The 21,583-nt window shown below is 54.2% G+C and overlaps 1 protein-coding gene and 1 long non-coding RNA gene across 2 annotated transcripts; one reads left to right on the top strand and one right to left on the bottom strand.

The window, feature by feature from the left end:
- Positions 1 to 711: 711 nt before the first annotated feature.
- MYCBPAP (MYCBP associated protein) lies at positions 712 to 20,788 on the top strand. Its single transcript, XM_029928020.1, has 19 exons — positions 712 to 808; positions 7,566 to 7,693; positions 8,744 to 8,900; positions 9,045 to 9,148; positions 10,564 to 10,753; positions 11,020 to 11,135; positions 11,702 to 11,852; positions 12,789 to 12,904; positions 12,987 to 13,102; positions 13,531 to 13,642; positions 14,134 to 14,323; positions 14,802 to 14,989; positions 15,944 to 16,090; positions 16,543 to 16,959; positions 17,316 to 17,437; positions 18,065 to 18,180; positions 18,579 to 18,727; positions 18,910 to 19,080; positions 20,610 to 20,788. Exons 1-19 carry the CDS (start codon positions 766 to 768, stop codon positions 20,709 to 20,711), a joined length of 2,835 nt encoding a protein of 944 aa, XP_029783880.1. The 5' UTR covers positions 712 to 765; the 3' UTR covers positions 20,712 to 20,788.
- Positions 13,927 to 15,094, bottom strand: LOC115282169. The gene is made up of 2 exons (XR_003904535.1): positions 14,836 to 15,094; positions 13,927 to 14,277 (listed from the first exon to the last, which is right to left on the bottom strand). It is a non-coding gene; the product is annotated as an uncharacterized LOC115282169 (long non-coding RNA).
- Positions 20,789 to 21,583: the final 795 nt, after the last annotated feature.

The raw sequence follows: 21,583 nt of genomic DNA, 5'->3' as shown, positions 1-21,583 counted from the left end.
AACAAACAGAATAATTTGAAAATGCATTTGGGTTCTAGGGGAAAAAATTAACCCGGGTGCAATTATAAAGTTGGAATCACGGGGCGCCTGGGTGACTCACTCGGTTAAGAGTCCGACTTCGGCTCAGGTTAGGATCTGCGGTCTGTGGGTTCGAGCCCCACATCGGGCTCTGTGCTGCTGACAGTTAAGAGCCTGCAGCCTGCTTCAGATTCTGTGTCTCCCTCTCTCTCTGCCCCTCCCATGCTCACGCCCTGTTTCTGTCTCTGAATAATAAATAAACATTAAAAATAAATAAATAAAGTTGGAATGACAAAGGGGCTACTTTAGATTGAGGGGTTAAGGGCAGAGGACTGAAACCAGCCGGAAGAGAAGGGCCCAAGTCGGGGTAAAAGACTGGAATGTTTGGGAAGCAATGGAGGGCCGGTAACGAGCGTGGGGGGGGGGGTGCGGGTCACAGGAGCGCGGGCAGGGGCCACCAGGTCACTGAAACCCACCGGAAGCCATGCAGGAGGGTTCGGCAGGGCATGAAAGTAACCGTGGCTGCCGTCTGGAGGCACGGAAAAAAAAGTCCTGCGGCCGCGGCAGCCAGGGAGAGTCCCCCCTTCTCACCTGCCCCATCTCTGCGGGGCCTCACCCCGCCCCCGCGGGTCACTGACGTCACGGCGCTCGCCGCCGTCCCTGTGACGTCACACTCCTGGCGGGGCGCTGTTCTCGAGTCGACTCGCGGGAGGAGAGGCCCCGCGGCGGGCGTGTAGGCGTGGCCAGATGAAAAAGGTGGCGACCAAGCAGTCCCCGCCCAAGTTGATCGGTGGGTGCGCGCCCCCGCGCGGGGCCCTGGTTGCTATGGACGCATTGGCGGCCGCTGGCTGGCGGGCGCGCTCGCGCGCGGGGTCTCGGGAGGGTGCCGCACAGCCTCGTTATCTCAGGTCCCCGCGGCGCAGGGTCGCGTTCACAACCTGGGCCTCACCATGAAGTCTGTCAAGAAGGATTCCCGCCTCAGAGTACCCTCAAGCAGATTCTTGGAGGCCGCAGAAATTATTAAAGGTTGGCGCTGGCTGCCTTGGGAGCTCAGGAGAACCCGACAGGGGCTGGGGTTCTTGGATGGGATTCACGACACGGGGCCTGGAGAACGGGGGTGACACCAGGATGGAGGTAAAGATCATGGGGGAATGGGGTATGGAACAAGGCGTACCCCATACCTCAGGGATGATGTACAAAGCAGCGACGCCCTAAGGGAGGAGGACCCGGTGCTCAGGGTCTTGGGGATAGGGACTAGGAGGTAGGGGACTGCCAGAAGCCTTGGGGATCCATTGTTGGGGAGATGACATTGGGCAGGAAGGCATAGGGGACTTCTACCTCTAACCATGTCTTAGGGTGGGACTCCTCCACTGGATGAGATGCAGAAGAGTCAGGAAAGAGTTTCAGCAGGGCGGGGAACAGGAGTCCTTGAGAAAAGAAATTCCAGAAAGAATGCAACACACATGTTGGGGCTGTGAAACCAACAATTTGAGGAGATTCTTTGGAGGGTGTTACCTAAAAGGCCTGCTGGAAAAACCCAGGCAAAATGGCTAACCCGGCCAGTTCTACCTCCCGTGCACGCTTTCTGGCTGGATGACACGTGTCCCATTTGTGTAATCTGGAGACAGTCACAGACCTGACTGCTCCCTGGCCTCCTCAGCTACCCTCTGGTTGCAGGTGAGAGAGTCCCGGTGTGTCTGACAGCGGACTGACCCCCTGAACACGTTCCCATTTGCAACGCACCCCCTCTTCCATCATCTTTTGCTGTTGCCATTTATTGGGGGCCTGCTGTGTGCAGGCACCATGCTGGACAACAGCAGTGTCAGTATTAACTGTGTGATCCCAGACCACGAGAAACTCAGAATCTAGTGAACTGGCAGAAGAGAACCAGATAAAGATCAATGCTGTGATACGGTTAAGGGGGCTCAGAGCACCTGACCCAGGTCTTAGATGCTAGAATTTGGGGGGGTGTTCTGAAGCAGGTGACATCTGTGGCTGACACTGCACAGCCCCCCCAAAAGGCAGTTTTCTTCTCCGGGTCTAGGGAGCAAGGAATGGCATGAGCTGAGGCATGGAACTGAAAATGTAGATGAGCGTGGTGGCCAGGACAGAAGTGGTGAGCGTGGAGGAGTGGGAAGGGAGCCACAGGAGGGCTGCACAAGCAGGCAGGGGGCACACCAAGCAAGGGCTTTCCGTGCTGGGTCAGAAAGCCTGGGCATGCTCTTGCAGGCCTTGGGGAGACCCAGAGCCAGCCTCAGGTAAGTAGTGACTGTGAGAGGAAGGGCAGGTCTGCGGTCAGCAGGGGCCCCTGGGAGGCCTGCTTTCTCAGTCCGACTGGCTTTAGTCGCTCTTCAAGGTATAAAAGTCAGATGACGGCTGGATTGAGGTGTTGTTTCATGATCTAGTTGTTAACGATAGAGAAAGAGAGAGCAATAGTGGGGCCCCTTTCCCAAGGGCAGTCAAGGGCTTTCCTAGCTACTGCCTCCTGTACACCTACTTTCTGGATCTTATCAGATTTTAACTTTCTGCGGTAAACAAATCAAGGCAAGATTTATCACTGCGTATTTATTTTAAAGAAGGGAAAATTCAGTTTGCTCAAGAGCCCTCCAGTTGAGAACACGCACCAGGACGAGGAGGAAACAAACCAGTGTTTAGCACGCAAGATTCCTTTTTATCCCCCTAAATATCTCAGGGGACGTATGTAACCTAGTAGGACAATAGTTCCCACCCCCAATACAATACAGCTAATCAACACATGTAATCTCATGCGGCGTTTCTTCAAGGTCTCTGAATTATAAGGAAAAAGGCAAGCAAATACCGGGACTCAACCTGGTTAGAGACGTGAGCCCTTTTGGACTCCCAGGTCTCTCTCTGCTCATGTTAAGAAACCAGGAAGACACTGGGGCGCCTGGGTGGCTCAGTCAGTTGAGTGTCCAACTTTGGCTCAGGTCATGATTTCACTGTTCATGGGTTCAAGCCTTGCGTCGGGCTCTGTGCTGACAGCTAACTCAGAGCCTGGAGCCTGTCTTCAGATTCTGTGTCTCTCTCTCTCTGACTCTCCCCTGCTCATGCTGTCCCTCTTTCTCTCTCAAAAATAAATACAACATTAAAAACAAAAAATGAAAAGAAACTAGGAAGACTCCCAGCAGTACCAGAAGCCCCTCCCTGATCAGTTAAAGCTCAGGCATGGTAGGGACAGCCTCTCCCTTGGCCCCCGCTCCACCTGGCCTGAGCACCTTGCTTCCAGCTGCCTGGCCTGGCTCTTGAAGAGATGTGTCACCTGACTGGCCTCTGAGCCCCTTGCAGCTGCAGGGATCAAGGGAAAATGCTAGACAGAAGCCCCATTCAGCATGGGTTTCCAGATTCCGCCCTCCATCCCCATTCACCTGGCTTACCCTCATTGGATGTATCGCTCTGAAATGCGGCTTCACCAACTCACCCTCCTGGACCAATCCTCCTTCCTGCCAGCAGGAAGACAGATGCATCAGCCTGAACTTTACAAAGCTGTCACACTCTGGTTTTTCTCGAATCCCCAACATCACCGCCCCCTCCCCAACGAGCCTTCTGTGTCACCACACCAGACTCCGCCCCGCTCCCACCTTCGTTCTGTGACATCACCTGGAGCACTCCTATTTGCTGCTCTGCCTGGGCAAAGCCTTCCACTCCTTCAAGGCCTAACTTAGCCTGGGAAGCTGTCTCTGACCCCTGTGCTACTCTCCTGAACCTTTCTTTACAGCCTTGAAACCACATGAGCCATGTCCATCTGTTCCTTCTTTGATGAGTAACCAAACACATTGTCTGTGCCACTGACTAAGCCCTTATGTTCTGCTGGGGTGTGTATGTCAGCCATAGTTTTCAGTTTCTTAACCTTTTCCACCATCTTCTCTGTAGTTTATAGGGCAAAGAAGTTGCTTGGTCAATATCTGCTACGATGAGTTGACATTTATTTATTTATTTATTAAATGTTTATTTATTTTTGAGACAGAGAGAGGCAGAGCATGAGTGGGGAAGGAGTAGCGAAAGAGGGAGACACAGAATCTGAAGCAGGCTCTGGGCTCCAAGCTGTCAGCACAGAGCCCGACGTGGGGCTCTAACTCATGAACTGTGAGATCATGACCTGACCCGAGGTTGGCCACTTAATTGACTGAGCCACCCAGGCTCCCTGAGTTGAAATTTAAAATGTATATATCAAATGCTTTATTAACTAGAACACACCCCTCCCTGACCTTATGCAGCAACAGAGCACATATTGAACTGTATCCGAGATAACCTCAGAAAGACCTCAGACCTGAGTTTCAATACTTTGGAAATCTTTAGCAAGGTTGAAGGCTTATAAATTTGCAGATGGTAATTATACGCCCACCAGTAAAAAGCACACATCAGGAGATGTTTAATCCCTTGGGAAGATGTGGAGCCAGCCTAGGTGACAGACGAAGGAAGCAAATGTCCTGAAAAATAGAAATAATTCTGAAATATTTATTTATTTATTTATTTAAAGTCTTTGTTTAAGTAATGTCTACACCCAGTGTGGGGCTCAAACTCATGACCCCCGAGATCAAGAGTCACATGCTCTGTCAACGAGCCAGCCAGGCGCCCCAAATTCCAAAATATAAAAGCAGACATTCAGCTCTTGCCCATTCTCTCTTGGGCTACCAGCAACTTTGCTGCGTTTGTAAAGGAGGGAGAGAGGAAGTGGACATTATAACCTAAGTCCGCATCTCTACACACAGTGGTGGATGGGACCAGAACTCAGGGTCCAGCTGTTCAGCTGTGTGTGTGTGTGTGTGTGTGTGTGTGTGTGTGCGCGCGCACGCACACACACACAGCGCCATGTGGTTTAACTGACAGATACACCTGGGTTTCTGCTGACCTAGTTGCTGAGGAGACAGAATCTGAGTGATAGGCTGGATTTAGAATTCTTGTGGAACTATTCTGATTTGGGAGTTTTGGCTACTATGTGGACATCTCCTAAAAACACTTGATTTTAGGGGCATCTGGGTGGCTCAGTCGGTTGAGAGTCTGACTTTGGCTCAGGTCATGGTCTCATACTCATGAGTTCAAGCCCCTCATCGGGCTCTGTGCTGACAGCTCAGAGCCTGGAGCCTGCTTCGGATTCTGTGTCTCCCTCTCTGCCCCTCCCCCACTCACACTCTGTCTCTCTCTCTCTCTCTCAATAAATAAACATAATGTTTAAAAATTTTTAATTAAAAAACCACTTGATTCTGACAATCAGAATACCTGCCTTGATGGTTTAGTGTTATTGCCCCTTAAAAATTACTCTGAGTAGCAGTGGACAAATCCAAGCTTTCTTTCAAAGTCCCTGAAGTCAGGACTTAGGTCATCATGATAATTCGTGCATCGGGCCTTACATCAAACCATTCTAACCTAGGAGGCAGCAGGCAGGAGGGCCCAAGCCAGAGAAACGAGATGCATTTGAAACCCATGAACTCACCTCTGTGGAAGGAAGATGATTAAACATCTCCTGATGTGTGCAGCAAGTGCGTCCTCACTGGAGAATGGCTCGCTCTGTCCCCTGAGTGCTCAGGGCCGGGCACCTTAAGGGACATAGGCTCAGACCTCTCCACTTTCCCCAGTCCCATGAGCCTCTTTTGTCAACCCCTTCATCCCCCCAGTAGACTCCTAACCAGTCCCATCTTCACCCTTGCACGCGCTAATCCATTCCTTGCTATGCAGTGGCCCACAGTTAAAGACTGAAGTCCTTTACACAGCTCACTAAGCTCTTCCTGGCATGCGCCCGCTCCCCTCTCCGGGCACTGCTTCCTACCAGCCCCTCCCCGCCCCGCCTTGATGCACTCCAGCTATTTAAAAAATGTGCTATGAGTTCCCCATGCACACACTGTTCCCTTGCCTCTAGGCCTCTTTCCTTTGCAATGCCTGTTCCCCAGGGCCTTTCCCTGTCTAACTTCTGTCATCTTTAGCTCTCGGTTTAAGCATCACCTCCCCCGGAAGCCCTCCCAGACTGCCCTGCACACTGGGCTGGGGTCCCCCTGGATGCTTCCATGGTGACCCCAGTCCAGTGACCTTGTTTGACAGCCTTGTCTCGCATGGGCTTGTGCTCTCTGAGGCCCGGGACTCTGCCATATATCCACAGAGCCTAGCTAGAAGATGCCTGGCTAAAAGTATTTATTAAATGAAAGAATATGAAATACATACTCCAGGGGGAATGTTCTGCTTTCCCCAGAGCATCTGCATTTTAGACAGTGTCTTAAGAAACCTAAGCCGGGGTACTTGGGCGGCTTAGGCAGTTAAGCATTCAACTCAGGTCATGATCTCACAGTTTGTGGGATCGAGCCCCGAGTCAGGCTTTGCACTGACAGTGTAGAGCCTGCTTGGGATTCTCTCTCTCTCTCTGCCCCTACCCTGCTCTCACACAAGCGCTGTCTCTCTCTCTCTCTCTCTCTCTCTCTCTCTCTCTCAATATAAAATAATAAACATTTAGGGGCACCTGGGTGGCTCAGTCGGTTAAGCGTCTGACTTCGGCTCAGGTCATGATCTAGCAGTTCATGGGTTTGAGCCCCGAATCAGGCTTTGTGCTGACAGCTAGCTCAGAGCCTGGAGGCTGCTTCGGATTCTGTGTCTCCCTCCCTCTCTGACCCTCCCTTGTTCACACTGTCTCTCTCTCTCAAAAAATAAATTAAAAAATTTATTTTAAAATAAATAAAATAACGTTTAAAAAGAAAAAAAAAACCAGACACCTTCACCTAGAAGAGCACACCAGTGCCAGGAATGGGGGAAGGCTGAGAAAGCATCTAGTCCTGTTGTCCCAAACCCCCATACATGAGAGCCACCTAGGGAAGGGGCTCAATCAGTTGGGCATCTGACTTCGGCTCAGGTCATGATCTCACGGTTTGTGAGTTTGAGCCCCATGTTGGGCTCTGTGCTGACAGTTCAGTGCCTGGAGTCTGCTTCAGATTCTGTGTCTCCTCTCCGTGCCCTTCCCCTGCTCACACTCTGTCTCTCTCAAAAATAAACATCAAAAAAAAAAAAAAACGTTAAATTGAAAAAAAGATTACCTTTAAAAAAACACCACCTAGGGAGTTTAAAAAATATATATACGGTTTCACCCCGGCCCTGGCTCCACGCAGTAACCAGGAAGCTGTATGTGTAAAACTCCCGAGAAGATCGTCAGGCAGAGATCTGCCTAATATTTGGGAACCGCTGATTTAGTCCAGCTTTCTCTTTTTACAAAAAGGAGACCAGGAGAGGGGAAGCGATGTGTGTGCCCAAAGTTTTTCAGCTTATATGCAGCACAGCTCAGAATGGGGTATCTTCTGGTCTCCACTCGGAAGTCTCAGTCCCTGTAATAGGCCGTGAGGGGGGGACAGGCAGGGGGACCTTCAGGAGGGAACTCGAGCCACCTTGGCAGGCTCTGCTGTCTGTGCAGGTGCCGAGAGCTCTGCCTCTCACCATGAAATCTAACAGAGATACTATACGTTAGGATATGTTATACAGCTGTGTTGTAATATACGTTGTATATTAGAAATACACATCTATCTCAGCACTTGTACTTTTCTGCTTCTCTTCAGAAAGGAAACGGGCAAAGTTACCTGAACAGACCACACCCCCTGTTCAGGAAGAGCCTGAGCCTGTTAGCAGTGTCCTCCAAGGGGGTGACATCCTGGCCTTAGCCATCAAGAAGGAAGACTTGAAGAAGGTAAGAATAAAGTGCAGGGATCCCTTCGCTGCAGGAACTAGACTGGGTTCTGGGTGGTCTAGAACATCAACCGTGTCCGCTGTCTTTCTAGCACCTCCCTACTAAGAGGGAGCGTCCAATTCCATGGAGAAGTTGAGCACAAATCTTTTCACTTTTGCATCTATTTTTTTTAAGATTTATTTTTGAGAGAGAGAGACAGAATGCAAGCAGGGGAGGGTCAGAGGGCAAGGAAGACACAGAATCTGAAGCAGACTCCAGGCTATGAGCTGTCAGCACAGAGCCCGATGTGGGGCTCAAACCCACGAACCGTGGGATGGTGATCTAAGACAAAGTCTGATGCTTAACTGACTGTGTCATCCAGGCGCCCCTCTAATTTATTTATTTATTTATTTATTTATTTATTTATTTATTTTGAGAGAGCGCGCGTGCACACAAGCAGGGGAGGAACAGAGAGCAAGAATCCCAAGCAGTCTCCACACTGTTCAGTGTAGAGCCCAGTTCGCGGCTCAAACTCATGAACTGTGAGATCCTGCCCTGAGCCGAAATCCAGAATCGGACACTTAACCGACTCAGCCACCCAGGCGCCCTGACTTCTGCATCTAAAGGAATTTTACTATGTTGTTTGTTTCTAAGATTGAGCTAGAGCCCCAGAGAAATGAGATGTTGAGGTGTCTTGCTTCCCTTGGAGGCCAGTGTCTATGATCCCCATTTCCCAGAAGGAAAATTGATTTTGAGCAGCATGTTAGAGAGGTGGATGAAGGCGCTAAACCCTAACCCTACGCTTTACCTGGAAGAGACAACCACTTCTCACCTGAACTGTCTGGAGGCATTAGATGTTTTGTAATTGTTTTTTCCTCCAGGACATTACTAAGTCGTAAGTCTGTTTCATAGGCATTTCCTCGAGAGAACATATGGCCAGAGCTGGGGAAACAGATTTGTCAGCCTTCAGGAATTCCACCAGAATTAGGACAGAGGAGATGGGTGGCATTTTCCTCCTCCTGATCTCAAGTGGAATTCTCCTCTTTTGTTTTGTGGGGGGGTTTTTTTTAGCAACACATTCCTCGCTTTATTGAGACCCAAGATAGACCTGTCGTCACCCAGAAGTTTTTCATCCGTAAACTCAAACCCAAGGATCATAAGAAGGTCTGTCACTTCGTAGCACATCCCGCGACCCCAGATGCAGCCACCAAGCCCCTGGACTACTCTGGTATGCCCCGTCTTGACCCTAGCCTCACCAGTCTTGCATGCATGGAGAGGCCCTGAGGGAAAGCGGACTTGCCATCAGAAAGTAACCCCCACCCCCACCCCAGTCGTTGATAGGAGCTGCTCTCTCCCCTGCCCTTCCCCCCAGGCCCGGGTGACAGTTTCCAGGGCTGTGACCAGATTCTGCCTCACCACATCTTGGGGACTCTCCAGGACTTTAAGAGGATTGCAGCCGCTCAAGGGAACACCCAGGTTTGTGTGAACAGAGCTGCTGGGACGAGAGAAGTCAGCCAAGTCATCTCGGTCTTCACCACCTGGCACAGCCAAGCAGGAGCGGGGTCCCAGAGAGACAGTTCAGTCTCTGGGCCCCAGAATCTGAAGTGATAGCGAACCTCCCTCGTGGAAATAGCGAAGCCACCTTAAGCTAGTTCAGCTGAAGTCACTGTAAGGATACAGAGGTGCAAGGGACCCCGAAGCAAGTGCGATGCCTGAGAGGCGTTCGGGCTCGGGGCTCAGACTCCTTCGCTGCCCTTCACTCCCCTGTGCCCCGGCCTCATTTTCCCTTCTCCAAAGGCTGGCCTGCTCTCCTCTCCCCTCCACAGGGTGGAGGACCGTGGCTCCCGGCAGCTCCCAGGGCTGCGCGGCACGTCTGTGTGTCTGACTTTCCTGTCCTGTGGTGCTCCACCCTCTCTCACTTCCTTTGCTTCCCTGGTTGTAGGCAAAACACCTAGGATCAGTCTGGTGCTAAGGGGCCCGGGGTCCTATAAAAACGGCTCTGTCACCCTGCAGGTGAAGGTGTGTCCCCTCCCCCCCATCAGCATCACTCGTGAGGACAGATTACACTAAGAGCTGCTAACCAGAGTCTCAGAGTAAAGGTTCCCCTCCAGGAGAGAGTGAACTGACATGGGCTTCCAAGGCCCCCTCCTTCTGTCCCTTACTACCCTGGGGTCCAGGAGAGGAGGGACTCTGAGCAGGGTTGGGGGAGGGCAGGAGGTTAGGCCTGAAGACGTCTCTCCTCAGCCCGGCTCACTGCCTCCTTGCCACCCTCCACGTGCTCTCTGTGTACTTCTTACTTACTTATTTGTTTATTTATCTCTTTCTAGGAGGAGGGGGAAAGGGCAGAGGGAGAGGGAGACTTTTTTTCCCCAAAAAAACTTTATTTACATTCTAGTTAGCTGACATACAGTACATTATTGGTTTTAGCAGTAGAATTTGGTGATTCGTCACCTATGTGCGACACCCGCTGCTCATCCTAACAGGTGCCCTCCTTAGTACCCATCCCCCATCTAGCCCATCCCCCCCATCAACCCTCGAGTTTGTTCTCCATCTTGCAGAGTTTCTCATGGTTCAGTTCCCTTTCTTTGTTTTTTTTTTCTCCCTCCTCCCATATGTTCATGCGTTTTGTTTCCCGAACCGCACACATGAGTGAAATCCTGTGGTGTTTGCCTTTCTCCGACTGGCCCATTTCTCTCAGCAGAACACATTCAAGCTCCACCCACGTGGCTGCAAAGGGCAAGAGAGTCTTAAGCAGGCTCTACACTCAGCGCCAGCCCGACGCGGGGCTCGATCTCTTGACCGAGCATGAGATTGTGACCTGAGCTGAGATCAAAGAGTGGGATGCTTGCCCAACTGAGCCACCCAGGCGTCCCTCTCGGTGTCCTTTTTAGCTGGCTGAGCTCATACATACCCCTCCCTGTCTGGTGACCCTCATCTCAGCGAAAGAAGAGCCAAAGCAGAAAACCCCAAAAGAAGAGAAGGAGAAGCCCCATCCCTGGGCCCCACCTCCTCAGCACAACTTTCTCCGAAACTGGCAGCGCCACCTAGCCTTGCGGAAGAAGCAGCAGGAAGCCCTGAGTGGTGAGCAAAGTGGACAGGGCTCCTGCCATGCCTCCCTCACCTCCCTCACCCACCGTCAAGGCTCCGCTGCTGTGCTTTTCTGTCCCTCCCCCGGGCCAGAGCCCGGGTTCAGGCTGGTCACATGGGTGCCGTCCGCTCCTGAGGGCTTCCTGCGGTCAGCGGGGCCTGAAATCAGCCCCCCAGAGACGAGCCTGGCCCGTGCACGGTGAGAGGGCCCGTTTGCTCTGACTCGATGGAGGGCTGCATTCTTGGCTCACCCCATCTAGAACGCCTGCAGAAGCCGGTGGGCGAGCTGCTCATGCACACGGGGGAGACCTACAGGCAGATCCAGGAAGAGCGGGAGCTCATTGACCGAGCACTTCCGACTCAGCATGATGGGAAGGTGAGGGCAGAGTCGCCAGGTGCTCTGGGAGGAGGCAGTCTGGACACAGGGACGGCTGCCTCTGGTTGCACAAGTCAGGAGCCAAAAAAAAAAAAAAATCTGCTTGTTCGAAAGGCATCATTAAGCCCTCAGGGTCTTTTCTACATCTCATTATGGGTTCTGTTACCGGCATTCAGGGCCTGGTGAGCTAAGTTACTCAGCCTGTGGTGGTCAGTGGTAATCAGCTTGAGGAGAAAGATAACACAGGTACTGAGTTACTAGAACAGGCTCAGTGTTGCCTCCTAAAAGCTGAGGCTCCCACTTTCTGATGACCCAGGCACCGCTCCAGTTTCTGGTTCGTCCATGCAGTGGCCTGTGTCGGCCCGCACCGTCCGTCTGGGGCTGTAGCGGGGCATTCTGAGAACAAAACCGGTGCTTCTTCCCTGCTCTCAGGGCAGCAGCAAATCCCCCAGAGGGAGCATCCGAAGCCTGTGGCACTCTTGTCACCCCGGGACTCCCCCCCCCACCTCCACCAGCCTCTCTCCGAAATGTCCAGGTGGCCTGACTCATGTGTCCTTCCTTGCCAGAGCTGTGAGGAGACCAGTGGGTTCTGGAGTCGACTGGAATACCTGGGAGACGAAATGACGGGTCTGGTAATCACGACGACGAAAGCTCAGCGTGGCCTCCTGGAACCCATCACTCGCATCAGGAAGCCTCGCTGCATCCAGGAAGAGACAGGTTTGGGTTGGGGAACGGGGTGGAAGCCAGCAGTGTGGGACGGGCCGGGGCCGGGGGACAGCGTGGCCTTGGAGTGAGAGCGGCCTGGGATGGAGGTCCAGTCTCCCTGCTAACTAAGACAGTGATGGGGAGGCGAGCTGGAGCGTGGACCGTAGGACAGCTCTGTCTACACGGCCCCCATGGCCATTGGGGTCATCGTGCACCCAGGACATGGCTCGCGTGAACTCGAGTGCGCTCCAAGTGTCAGCAACACACTGGGTTTCGAAGGTTACTCCTACTATAAAATATAAAACATTAGATATGTGTTACCAATCATGCTTATATTGCTTACATATTGAAATGATACTATTTTTGACTTATTGGGTGGAGCGAGGTTACTAAAGTCAATTTCACCCGTTTTTACCTTTTTCAGTGTAGCGTCTAGGAGCTCTGAGGTTACACTGGTGGTTTGCATGTGTGGTGTGCATGGTATTTCTATGTGACTGCGCTGCTCTAAAGGCTGCTGGGCTGCCTGGGTTCAGACCCCAGCTGTGTTGGGTTTGTGAGCTCCAGTGAGTTACTTAACCTCTCTGGTCCTTCCATTTCCCCTATGCTATATGCTATATAATATATGCTATGCTATAAAGCACCGCGGGACATGAGAATGTTAAATGACACAGGACATGTATTTGAGAGTCTTGGGCCGGTCTTTAAGACAGTCAAACGCAGCTGCTATTGTTATTATAATCGGAAGGTTTGCGGGTTTGCCAGCTGGTTTTGTGGGCCTCCAGGGCTGGGGATGCGGTAGGTACGGAGGCCAGAGTCCAGCAGCCCAGGGAGGCTGTATTTTCCCTTTTCCCGGGCCAGGTGCTCTCAGAGCCCTGCCAGTGCGGGGATGGGGGCGGGGAGGCCACCACACCAGACTGTGCTGAGGGTCTCTGGACCCTGCCGCTCTAGGCCTGCCGGCCCAGGAGGATGCTTGGTACCGCTACACCTGGGACCGGAGTCTGTTCCTGATCTACCGACGCAAAGAGCTGCAGAGCCTCATGGCAGAGCTGGATTTCAGCCAGCAGGTCAGCGCCCCTCTGTGTCTGGAACCCTTCATGGTGGGCCTGTCTTCAGCCAGCTAACTGTCCCTTTCTTGGTCTCTCTGAGGATATCGATGGCCTGGAGGTGGTGGGCCGAGGGCAGCCTTTCTCAACTGTCACTGTGGAAGACTATTCATTGTTTAATAGGAGCCAGGAAAGTTCCTCTGAAGACACGGTGCTCTCGTGAGTCGGACTGGGCCCTAGGGAGAGAGGTTGCGGGACGAGCACCCACAATAGAAAAGGGCAGACTCCCCGCCCTGAAATCTGGCTGAGGCCTCCACCCAGCCGCTCCGTGGGCCCCTTTCCAACACCTGCACCAGCTTTTCTGTGACCATCTGCTCCCTTCCAGCAACCAGCCCCTAATGGGGATTTCCCAGACATTCCTTTGCTGGGAAGTGCTGCGCGTGCCCAGAGGCTGTGCGCGAAGAGTGTCCAGGATGTGCCCACCTGCAGGAAGAGAGCAGGACAAAGCTGAACCCAAGTGGAGCCAATGATGCTCCATCGGAGGGCAGAGCTGGGCATCTCTTCAGGCCTGGCAGCCGTTTCTGTGGGCTGTACATGGCAAGACTGCAGTAGTCTCGGAAAAAATAAGCCCTTGGTTTTTCTTACAGAGACTTAGTGGTCAGTTACCCTGACATGGCCCCCATGCCCGTTCTTGGCCCTTCCCTGCTTTTCTGTGGGAAGCCAGCTTGCTGGATCAGAGGCAGCAATCCAGGGGACAAGGTAAACCCACCTTCACCCTCACCTCCCTGCGGGAAGGGCCTCCCTCAGGCACAGTCACGAGGAGCCCCTACAATCACCTATTTGCATTTTTATCTGGTCGTGCATTCAGCACGTCTGAAAATGGTAACAGCACCACTAACTTAAGCTGGAGTGAAATCACAAGACTGTAAAAAAAGAGACTGTCACAAGCCACGCAGCTTGTACCAACCCCCCCACCCCGGGGCGGGTAAATAAGCGAAACTTCTCGAACCTTCGAGAAGGTTCTAAAGGAGCAGAACTGTTCCTCAGAGGCAAAATCTGTTTTCTCTTCCTTCTTTTTGCCGTGGACAGTGGCCTCAGAGGCAGCCATGGTCGGAGTATGGGGATAGCACCCTGAGAGCAGCCAGGCCCTGGAGGGCCAAACCCAAACAGTCCCTCGCCAACAGGGATGAATCGGTCACCCTCGGCCAGAACCTCCCTCAAAGACGTTTCTCATACATCTCCTCCCCCAGAAGCCTGTTGGAATTGCTGTTCGCTTGACCTTCGAAACTCTAGAAAGGGAGAAGACATCTTCGGAACTGACCGTGGTCAACAATGGCACCGTGGCCATTCGGTATGACTGGCGGAGACTCTCACAGCTGGACTCCTTCCAAGACCTGAAGAGAAACAGGATGCAGCGCTTTTACTTTAACAACCGAGAAGGTACCTCGCCCCCCTATCTCGGGCTCCCTTCTGATGGTCGGTGGTCTGTGAGGAGCCAAAGTTTAGCTCAGGTTCCTTGAGTTTTGAGCCCCTCTCCGCCGCCTCCTCCCTTCCTTTTCTTCTGCGAATCATGTCCTATCCTAACTGTTCAGGTCTGCTGGGGGAACGATGGAACTCGAGAACACAGAGAGACTCACTCACCAGGGAGCAGAAACTTTCTAGGGGGTTCAGTTACCTATATGCTCGGGCCTGAGGCTAGGACCCCCCTCTCCCCCATCCCTGTTTGCCTGGTACTTGGCCAGTTTTTGCACAGGAAGTCAAAAGTCCCAATTCCCAGGAAAACCCTTGGTTCCAGTCACCATCCTGCCTGGGGCCTAGTGAACTGGCTGCAAAGGCTTAGGGCGCACAGTGAATACAGGCAGGCTTGGGGCTCCGCTAGTTCCTGGGTGGGGAAAACCTCTGCCTCTGTCCCTCTCAGGTGTGATTCTGCCTGGAGAGACGAAAACCTTCACCTTCTTCTTCAAGTCTCTGAATGCTGGCATGTTCAGGGAATGCTGGGAGTTTGGAACCCACCCCACCCTGTTAGGAGGCGCGCTCCTGCAGGTCAATCTCCACGCAGTCTCTCTGACTCAGGACATTTTTCGGGAAGAGAGGAAGTTACTGAAGGTAACCCAGGATGTTGGTTGGGTTCCCTCCCCTTCTTCCCGTAGACACCAGATAGGTTCCCCTGGTCTTCCTGGCACTGCCTGCAGGGCTCTTATTTCTCCCAGCCTAAGAGGTGCATTTTTCACCGACAGACAGCTGTTTTTGGAGACAAACACTCCCCAGGTCTTTGTGATGTGAAAGATGGGGTGGGGGAGACCGGCTTTGTGCCCCACCCTGCCTGGAGGCAAGCTGACCTCCTTGAAGTACTGATGCTGGCCAGTGGGGTTGGACTTAGCTGGTGAGCCTTCAGAACCAGAGAGGACGACTTACCCAGTGGGGCTGTCTCTGGGAGGGAGAGTGAGCTGGGCGCTGGGAGGCTGCCAGCTCAGCCCTCACTCCGTTCCAGAACCCGCTTGGCTGATCCTGTGCTTCCCGGCTTTCTATAGAAAGCGGTGCCTTTTTTTTTTTTAACCGTGGCCCCCAAATATAAGCCAACTACTTTAGGCAGGGCTCAGCCGCGGCGAACACAGGTATTTTTGATAAATGTCACGTCTGTTTGGCTTGCCGACTGTGGGACCTACCTCTCACACGAGATGCCCCTCCGCTGTTTCTTTGACACGAACAGTGGGGCCACGCCATGTTCCCAGCAGGGCCCAGACCATGTGGCCCTTCTTCCTGATCTGGGAGAAATGCTGACTGTGGGACCTTCTGGCCCCCACAAGGCAGCAGCTTCTCTGGGCCTGGCTTACCCTCTACATGCTTTCAGCGAACTGTAGGGACCGTGGATGTTGGGAGACACCGAGGGGGTTTTGAGTTCGGAAACAGGAGTGTACGTCTGTATGAGAGGGACAGACAGATGGAAAGAGCTCAACCCCTAGGCAGGCACGGAGTCCTGAGGGCTCTGGCTCCCCTCGAGGGCGCAGCGTGGTTACGGAAAGGCTGAGCCACCATCTTGTCCCACCTTCCCGTCCCCAGGACAAGCTGGCTGCCCACGAGGCGGTCACCGTCGTGGAGAGCGTGCTGTGGGAGCTACTGAGTGGGATCCTGACCCCAGAGCGTGCACGGTCCCCCGTGGATGCCTATCTCACTGAGGAGGACTTGTTCTACCACAGGAACCCTCAGGTACAGGCCCAGCACCAGCCCCCCACACAAGCCCAAGACCCTTTCCAGAATCTTCCCTGAGTAACTCCCTTTCTCCTCACCACACAGCCCTGTGATGGGGGGTACCATTTACATCGTGGCTTTACAGTGAGGAAACTGAGGCCCAGGGCGGTGAAGTCATTTGCCCAAGATAACTTAGCAGCTCAGCAGATGCTTGGTCAGGACAGAGCTTCACAAACTCCTTCATTGAAACCCGATCTTACTTGGAATTGCAAATGCGAACACAAGCTTTATGTTGGGAATGTGCAGGCCGAAGGGGATGTGATGGCACCGGAGGGAGGGCTCCTGCTGGCTTCCTCCCTACAGTCCCCCACCAATGCCCTTGAGGGAACAGGGAAACAGGAGCAGGCTCGCTGGGGCTACGGGTGCCTCACGACCTGGCCTCCCCTACACGGGTCTTCCCTTTGCCTTAGCTGCAGCTGCATTACCAGCACCAAGTAGTGCAAAACCTACACAGCATGTGGCGCCAGTACTTGGCCCCGCCCCCGAAGGCCGAGGAGGCGGGGCCCCGTGCGGAAGAGCTCCCCATCTCCCAGGCCTGGGCTGCCTGCTTGGAGAAAGTGTCCGTGAACGTGGAGCCCTCTGCGCTCTCTAAGAGGCCGGTCTCAGAATCCCAGGTGTCCCAGCAGGAGAGCGAGGCCTTCAGGGACTCCCGAGATGCTTTAGGGTCCCGGAAGCCTGGAGCAGGGGCTCCGAATTCTCAGTGGAAGAGCATTATGGAGGAGATCCTGGTGGAGGAGAACCCAGACCTGGGGAGTGCGAAGAGCCCCTGTGAGCTGGATGGCCTTCCCCCATCTGAGTGGAGCCTCTCTTTGGAGGACTTCAGAAAGGTGCTGCCCCTGCTCTGAAGGGGTTGGTAGGAGGGCGGCCCTGGTAGAGGTACCAGTGCACTGAGGAAGGGCCCTTTGCCCCCCGTGGGTGAAGAAACAAACTCTTCTGAAGGCCCAGAGAAAGCAGTGTCCTGAGTCATCTCATTTTGTCCTGGGTGCCCAGGCCACCACAGAGTAGGAGGGGTTCCCTCTCTGACCTAGGCACATGTTGGAGAAGCAGTTCATGGCTACATATTTCTGGGGGAGGTCCCACCATGGCTTTCTGTCCCCACTGCACAAGGCCCATCACTAGAGGACACAGGGACCCTTGGTGTAATGGGCGGAATGGCCGCTCACGTGACCTACACCCCTGCCAGGCAGTGATGACACTCCCTGAGGAGAGCCAGAGGGAGGATGCCTTGATCAGGCTGAACAGAGCAGCCCTGGAGCTGTGCCAGGAGCAGAGGCCCCTGCAGTCTGACTTCCTGCACCAGATGTGGTAGGTGTCTCCTGGCCCCCACGAGGTGGCGTCTGACGGCCTGCGGTTCTGCGCACGCAGTCCTCCGTTGCACAGAGGGGCTGCGGACGCTCCAGCCAGCTGCAGCAGCCCCCTTGGGCACCAGCTGCTCTTCTGAGCAGAGGAAGCAGCTGGCCTCTCCTTCCCCGCCCCTCTCCTGGTTCCTTCTCAATGAGCAGAGGAATGGGCCGAGGGGAAACCAGAGGGCAGTGAGAAGAGGAGCTCAGGCCACAAAAAGCCTCACTTCATGTTTGGACCTTACTTGGTTATGCATCCGCACCTTCAGCGGGGCCCTCAGGAAACCTCGCAAAAGTCCCCTCCCTCACCCCACTCCCACAGGACCGCACCCTAGTCTAGCCACAGTCTCAAGCCGGAGCCCAGAGTGACCGAATCCTAGTCCCAGGCCACTCTTTCCCAGCTGCCGCCGGAAGGGAGCCAGAGCCCCATCTGAGCACTGGCACGGGTCCTGGTGAGGCTGCTTGGCTAGACAGGGCATGGCCCCTCCATGCTGGCCCTTGGCACGGGGATCCCAGGAGGGGAGGACACCCCCCTGCCCATTCAAAGACAGACATGGGGTGACAGCTCTCTCCAGGATGCCTTGCTCTCTAGTCTGCAGCTCTGGCGGGATGTGATTGACGGCCTGGTGAGCCATTCCCTGTGGCTGAGGGCTCTGCTGGGCCTGCCGGAGAAGGAGACCGTCTATTTGGAGCTTTTGGAAGAGCAAGGTCAGACTGCAGCCATGCACTGTGCAGCCTCCCTACCCCTCCGCCCAGCTGGCCGCCTCGGCCATTTGCACCCTTCTGGTGGCAATCTCCGTCGGGTTGATCCACATTGGCCCTGCTACCCTTCTAAATGCTGCCAGGATTTGGGCTCCAGTAGCGACCTGAGTGAGCACCTTAGCTCAGTCCCCCGGTTTCACAGGCGGAGCCCTGGAGAGGTCCGGTGACTTCCCCATGCCATAGATGCGGCAGAGGCCGAGGTCGCCCCTGGCCTACAGTCCCGCTCCACAAGGCCACGTGCCTGAACCAGTCCTGCTCCTGTCTCTGAGCACCAGTGGCTTGGGAGCCTTGGCCCATGGGGTTCTCGGGGCCAGGTCACGCTGTCTTCCACTCACCTCCCTTAGAACGCAAGTCCCCTCCTGTCGTCGCAGAAGTGAAAGCGACTGTCGGGAAGTTCGGGAAGGAAGACCGGAAAGGGGCAGCCCAGGAGAAGAAGCAGCTGGGAATGAGAGAGAAAGAGGACAGGAAACTGGCCAAGTTGTCCGGGAAAGAGGCATGCTGGGACATCGTGGGGGGCCTCGGGCAGGGCTGGGGAGGCAGCTGAGGGGCTGCAGCAGGCAGGTGGTCACTCCGGCGCCAGGCCCTGGCCCTCCCAGTGAGCTGCTCTTGAGAAAGCCCTGGACCTGCCCCCGGGGGGCTCCTGAAGGCTGTGCGAGTCTCCATCTCTCCAAGCAGGACCGTGTAAACAGCAAGAAGCCCAAAGCAAAGGATGACAAGAAACTGATGAAATCTTCAAGTCGGGACAGGCTTACTTTGGAGGACACTGCCCCTGACGGCACCACGGCCTCTCAGGAGCCCATAGATCCCCTGGTCATGGAGAAATACACCCAGAGGCTGCACACGGAGGTGAGGGCACAGCCCCATGCCCAGCGCTCCCCTCACTCACACCTGCTCTGGGTGCCGTGCTCCCCTCCCTCATTCATCCTGTTCATTCCTCGAGCGATAAACGCCTGGCATGTCGGTGGTGGTGGAAGATGGAAGCAGAGCCGCCCATGCAAGGGCATCCTCGTGTGTGAGGGACACGCCTGCCACATTCGGTGACCAGCTGTGACCAGGGCAGGGGGTGGGGCAGGCCTGGGTGGGAGCAGGCAAGCCTCCCTGGGGCATGAAACAGACCTAAAGGGAGGTGAGGGGCGGCCATGTGTACATCCTTGCAGTTAAGGCAAGGGAGGGAGTGGCCGGGAGGACAGAGGTCACCAAGAGGGAGCAGGTCTGAGGGTGTATGGGGTTTTGTAGTCCATTGCGTGGCCTTGGGGTTCTTCTGAGTGAAATGAGAAGTCACAGGGTTTTGAATGGAGGAGTGATGTGGTGTGACTTAGGCTTTAGAAGGTCACTGTGGCTGTAGTTTGGAAAACAGACTAGGGGAGCAGAGCAGAAGGCCCTTCCTTTCTGCCACCCACACTTCCTCTCTGCGTGGGGTGTGTCATGGCAGACGGGGGGAGCACTGTGCAGGGTGAATTTCCAGCAGGGGCGAGGGTTATGAAGCACTCTGGAGACTTCTTAATGGAATATTCTTCTTTTTTAACGTTGATTTATTTTGAGAGAGAGGGCACCTGCACGAGTAGGGGAGGGGCAGAGAGAAAAGGGGAGAGAGAGAATCGCAGGCAGACTCCTCGCTGTCAATGCACAGCCCAAAGTGGGGCTGGGTCTCACAAACCATGAGATCATGACCTGAGCATAATGGTGTACTCTTGAGCCGTAAATCCTTAGAGATTCACCCAGGTGTTGTGTCCTGTGCTTTGTTATCTGGGAGCAGAGGTCCGCGAAGCCACATCCAATTATCCCTGTGTCGAGGACAAATCCTCCTCGGGTGTGGACGGCTAGGTGGCCAGGATTGCATCACATACATTGTGGTAACGCTCCGGATCTCATTTGATCAGAAGTTCCATTTGCCGCTGGCGACATCACTGTGATTTCTGCAGGTTGACGGGATTTAGAGAGAAATCATAGGGCTCTATGAAATAATGAATCAGCTTGCCAAGGCTCATGTGGTCCAGACCCACTGGAGGCCTGGTGCTGGAGACAATTTCGGTCTGTGGATCTGTGATCTCACAGGAAGGCTCTTAGCCCACAGTGGCCAGGGTAGAATGGGACCACACCACTATTCCTTGGAATTGCTCCTTCACCCACCCCAGGCTCCAGGGCCCCCATGGGTCCAAGGGGCTAGTGCCAGATGACTTCCCCAGACTGGTCTGAAAAATAAAGCTCTCTGCAAAAATGACAGTTCTACGAAATCTCCCCAAGTTTGATTTTACCCCTTCCCCAGCTGCTCTGTGCTGGTGTAGACATGCCTCTCGTAGGATGCCGGTTGCTCCCTTGTGTAGGTGCCGTCCACAGAGCAAACCCCGGCCTGTGGTTTTGTCCCATTCTTCCAGGTCTACGGGCTGCTGGACACCCTAGTGACTGACCTCATGGTCCTAGCTGACGAGCTCAGACCTATAAAGAACATCGAAGAGACTTTGCATCTTTGTATCTGACTCACGTGTGCAAGGTGCCTTTCTGGGAAAATGGATTAACGCACAAGTCAATAAAGAGCTTTTAGGCCTTTGTGTCAGATCTTGATGAGGTCAGGTCACGACCTGGGTCTCCCAATGTCCCACCGGCCTCAGATCCCCCTCCTCCCGGTTCCGGGAGCCACCCAACAGGAGGAAGGGGAAACACACCTGGAAGGGGATATGTGGGATGCTGAGCCGGAGAGCAAGTTGGTAGCAGGACAAGGAATGAATCAGGTGACAGGATAACGTCACCTGTCACAATCCCCGCCTCTGATCTTCCTTGGCCCAGACTTTTGGGGTCACACTTCCTGGAGTCAGGTCTTTCCCAAGTGTCATCACCAAGTATGAGCAATATGAGGCCAGGAGAATGAGACCCCATGGGGCTTGGCTCCCTGACATCCTCCCACTTCAGTTGGCCCAAGGGACGTGTCCCAGTCCCAGGGGGATCATGCTCATGGGACCGTCCTGCCCTAGAGACCAGAATCTGTCCTTGGCAGCTTGGCTCTGCCCCTCCTCATGTCAGACAAGCTGGCTTCCTTGAGCCACTTTTTGCCTCTGGACTTTAACCCTCACCCCCGTGCTCAGAGCTGTATGAAGTGGACAAGAGGTGGCCCCTGGAAATAAAAGTGTTCTCTGCTCAGACTCACAACCCCGAATGGTTTTCTGTCCAAAATCCCCACTCTGGGCCAGAGCTCCTCTGCAAGTGGGCTCCAGGACCCGGCTCCCAGAGTTTGAAGAACAGCTTTGGCAATGTTGGGCTCATTGCTTTAAGTGCTGGTGGAGTGGGGGTGCGAGTGGGCCATGGGGCTGTGGCCACAGCCTCCTGCCCCCTTGGGTTTTGCATTCGGTGCTTC

Source organism: Suricata suricatta, chromosome 17, assembly GCF_006229205.1.
Source record: "Suricata suricatta isolate VVHF042 chromosome 17, meerkat_22Aug2017_6uvM2_HiC, whole genome shotgun sequence".
Lineage (NCBI taxonomy): Eukaryota > Metazoa > Chordata > Mammalia > Carnivora > Herpestidae > Suricata > Suricata suricatta.
This window is presented reverse-complemented; position numbering and strand designations above follow the sequence as displayed.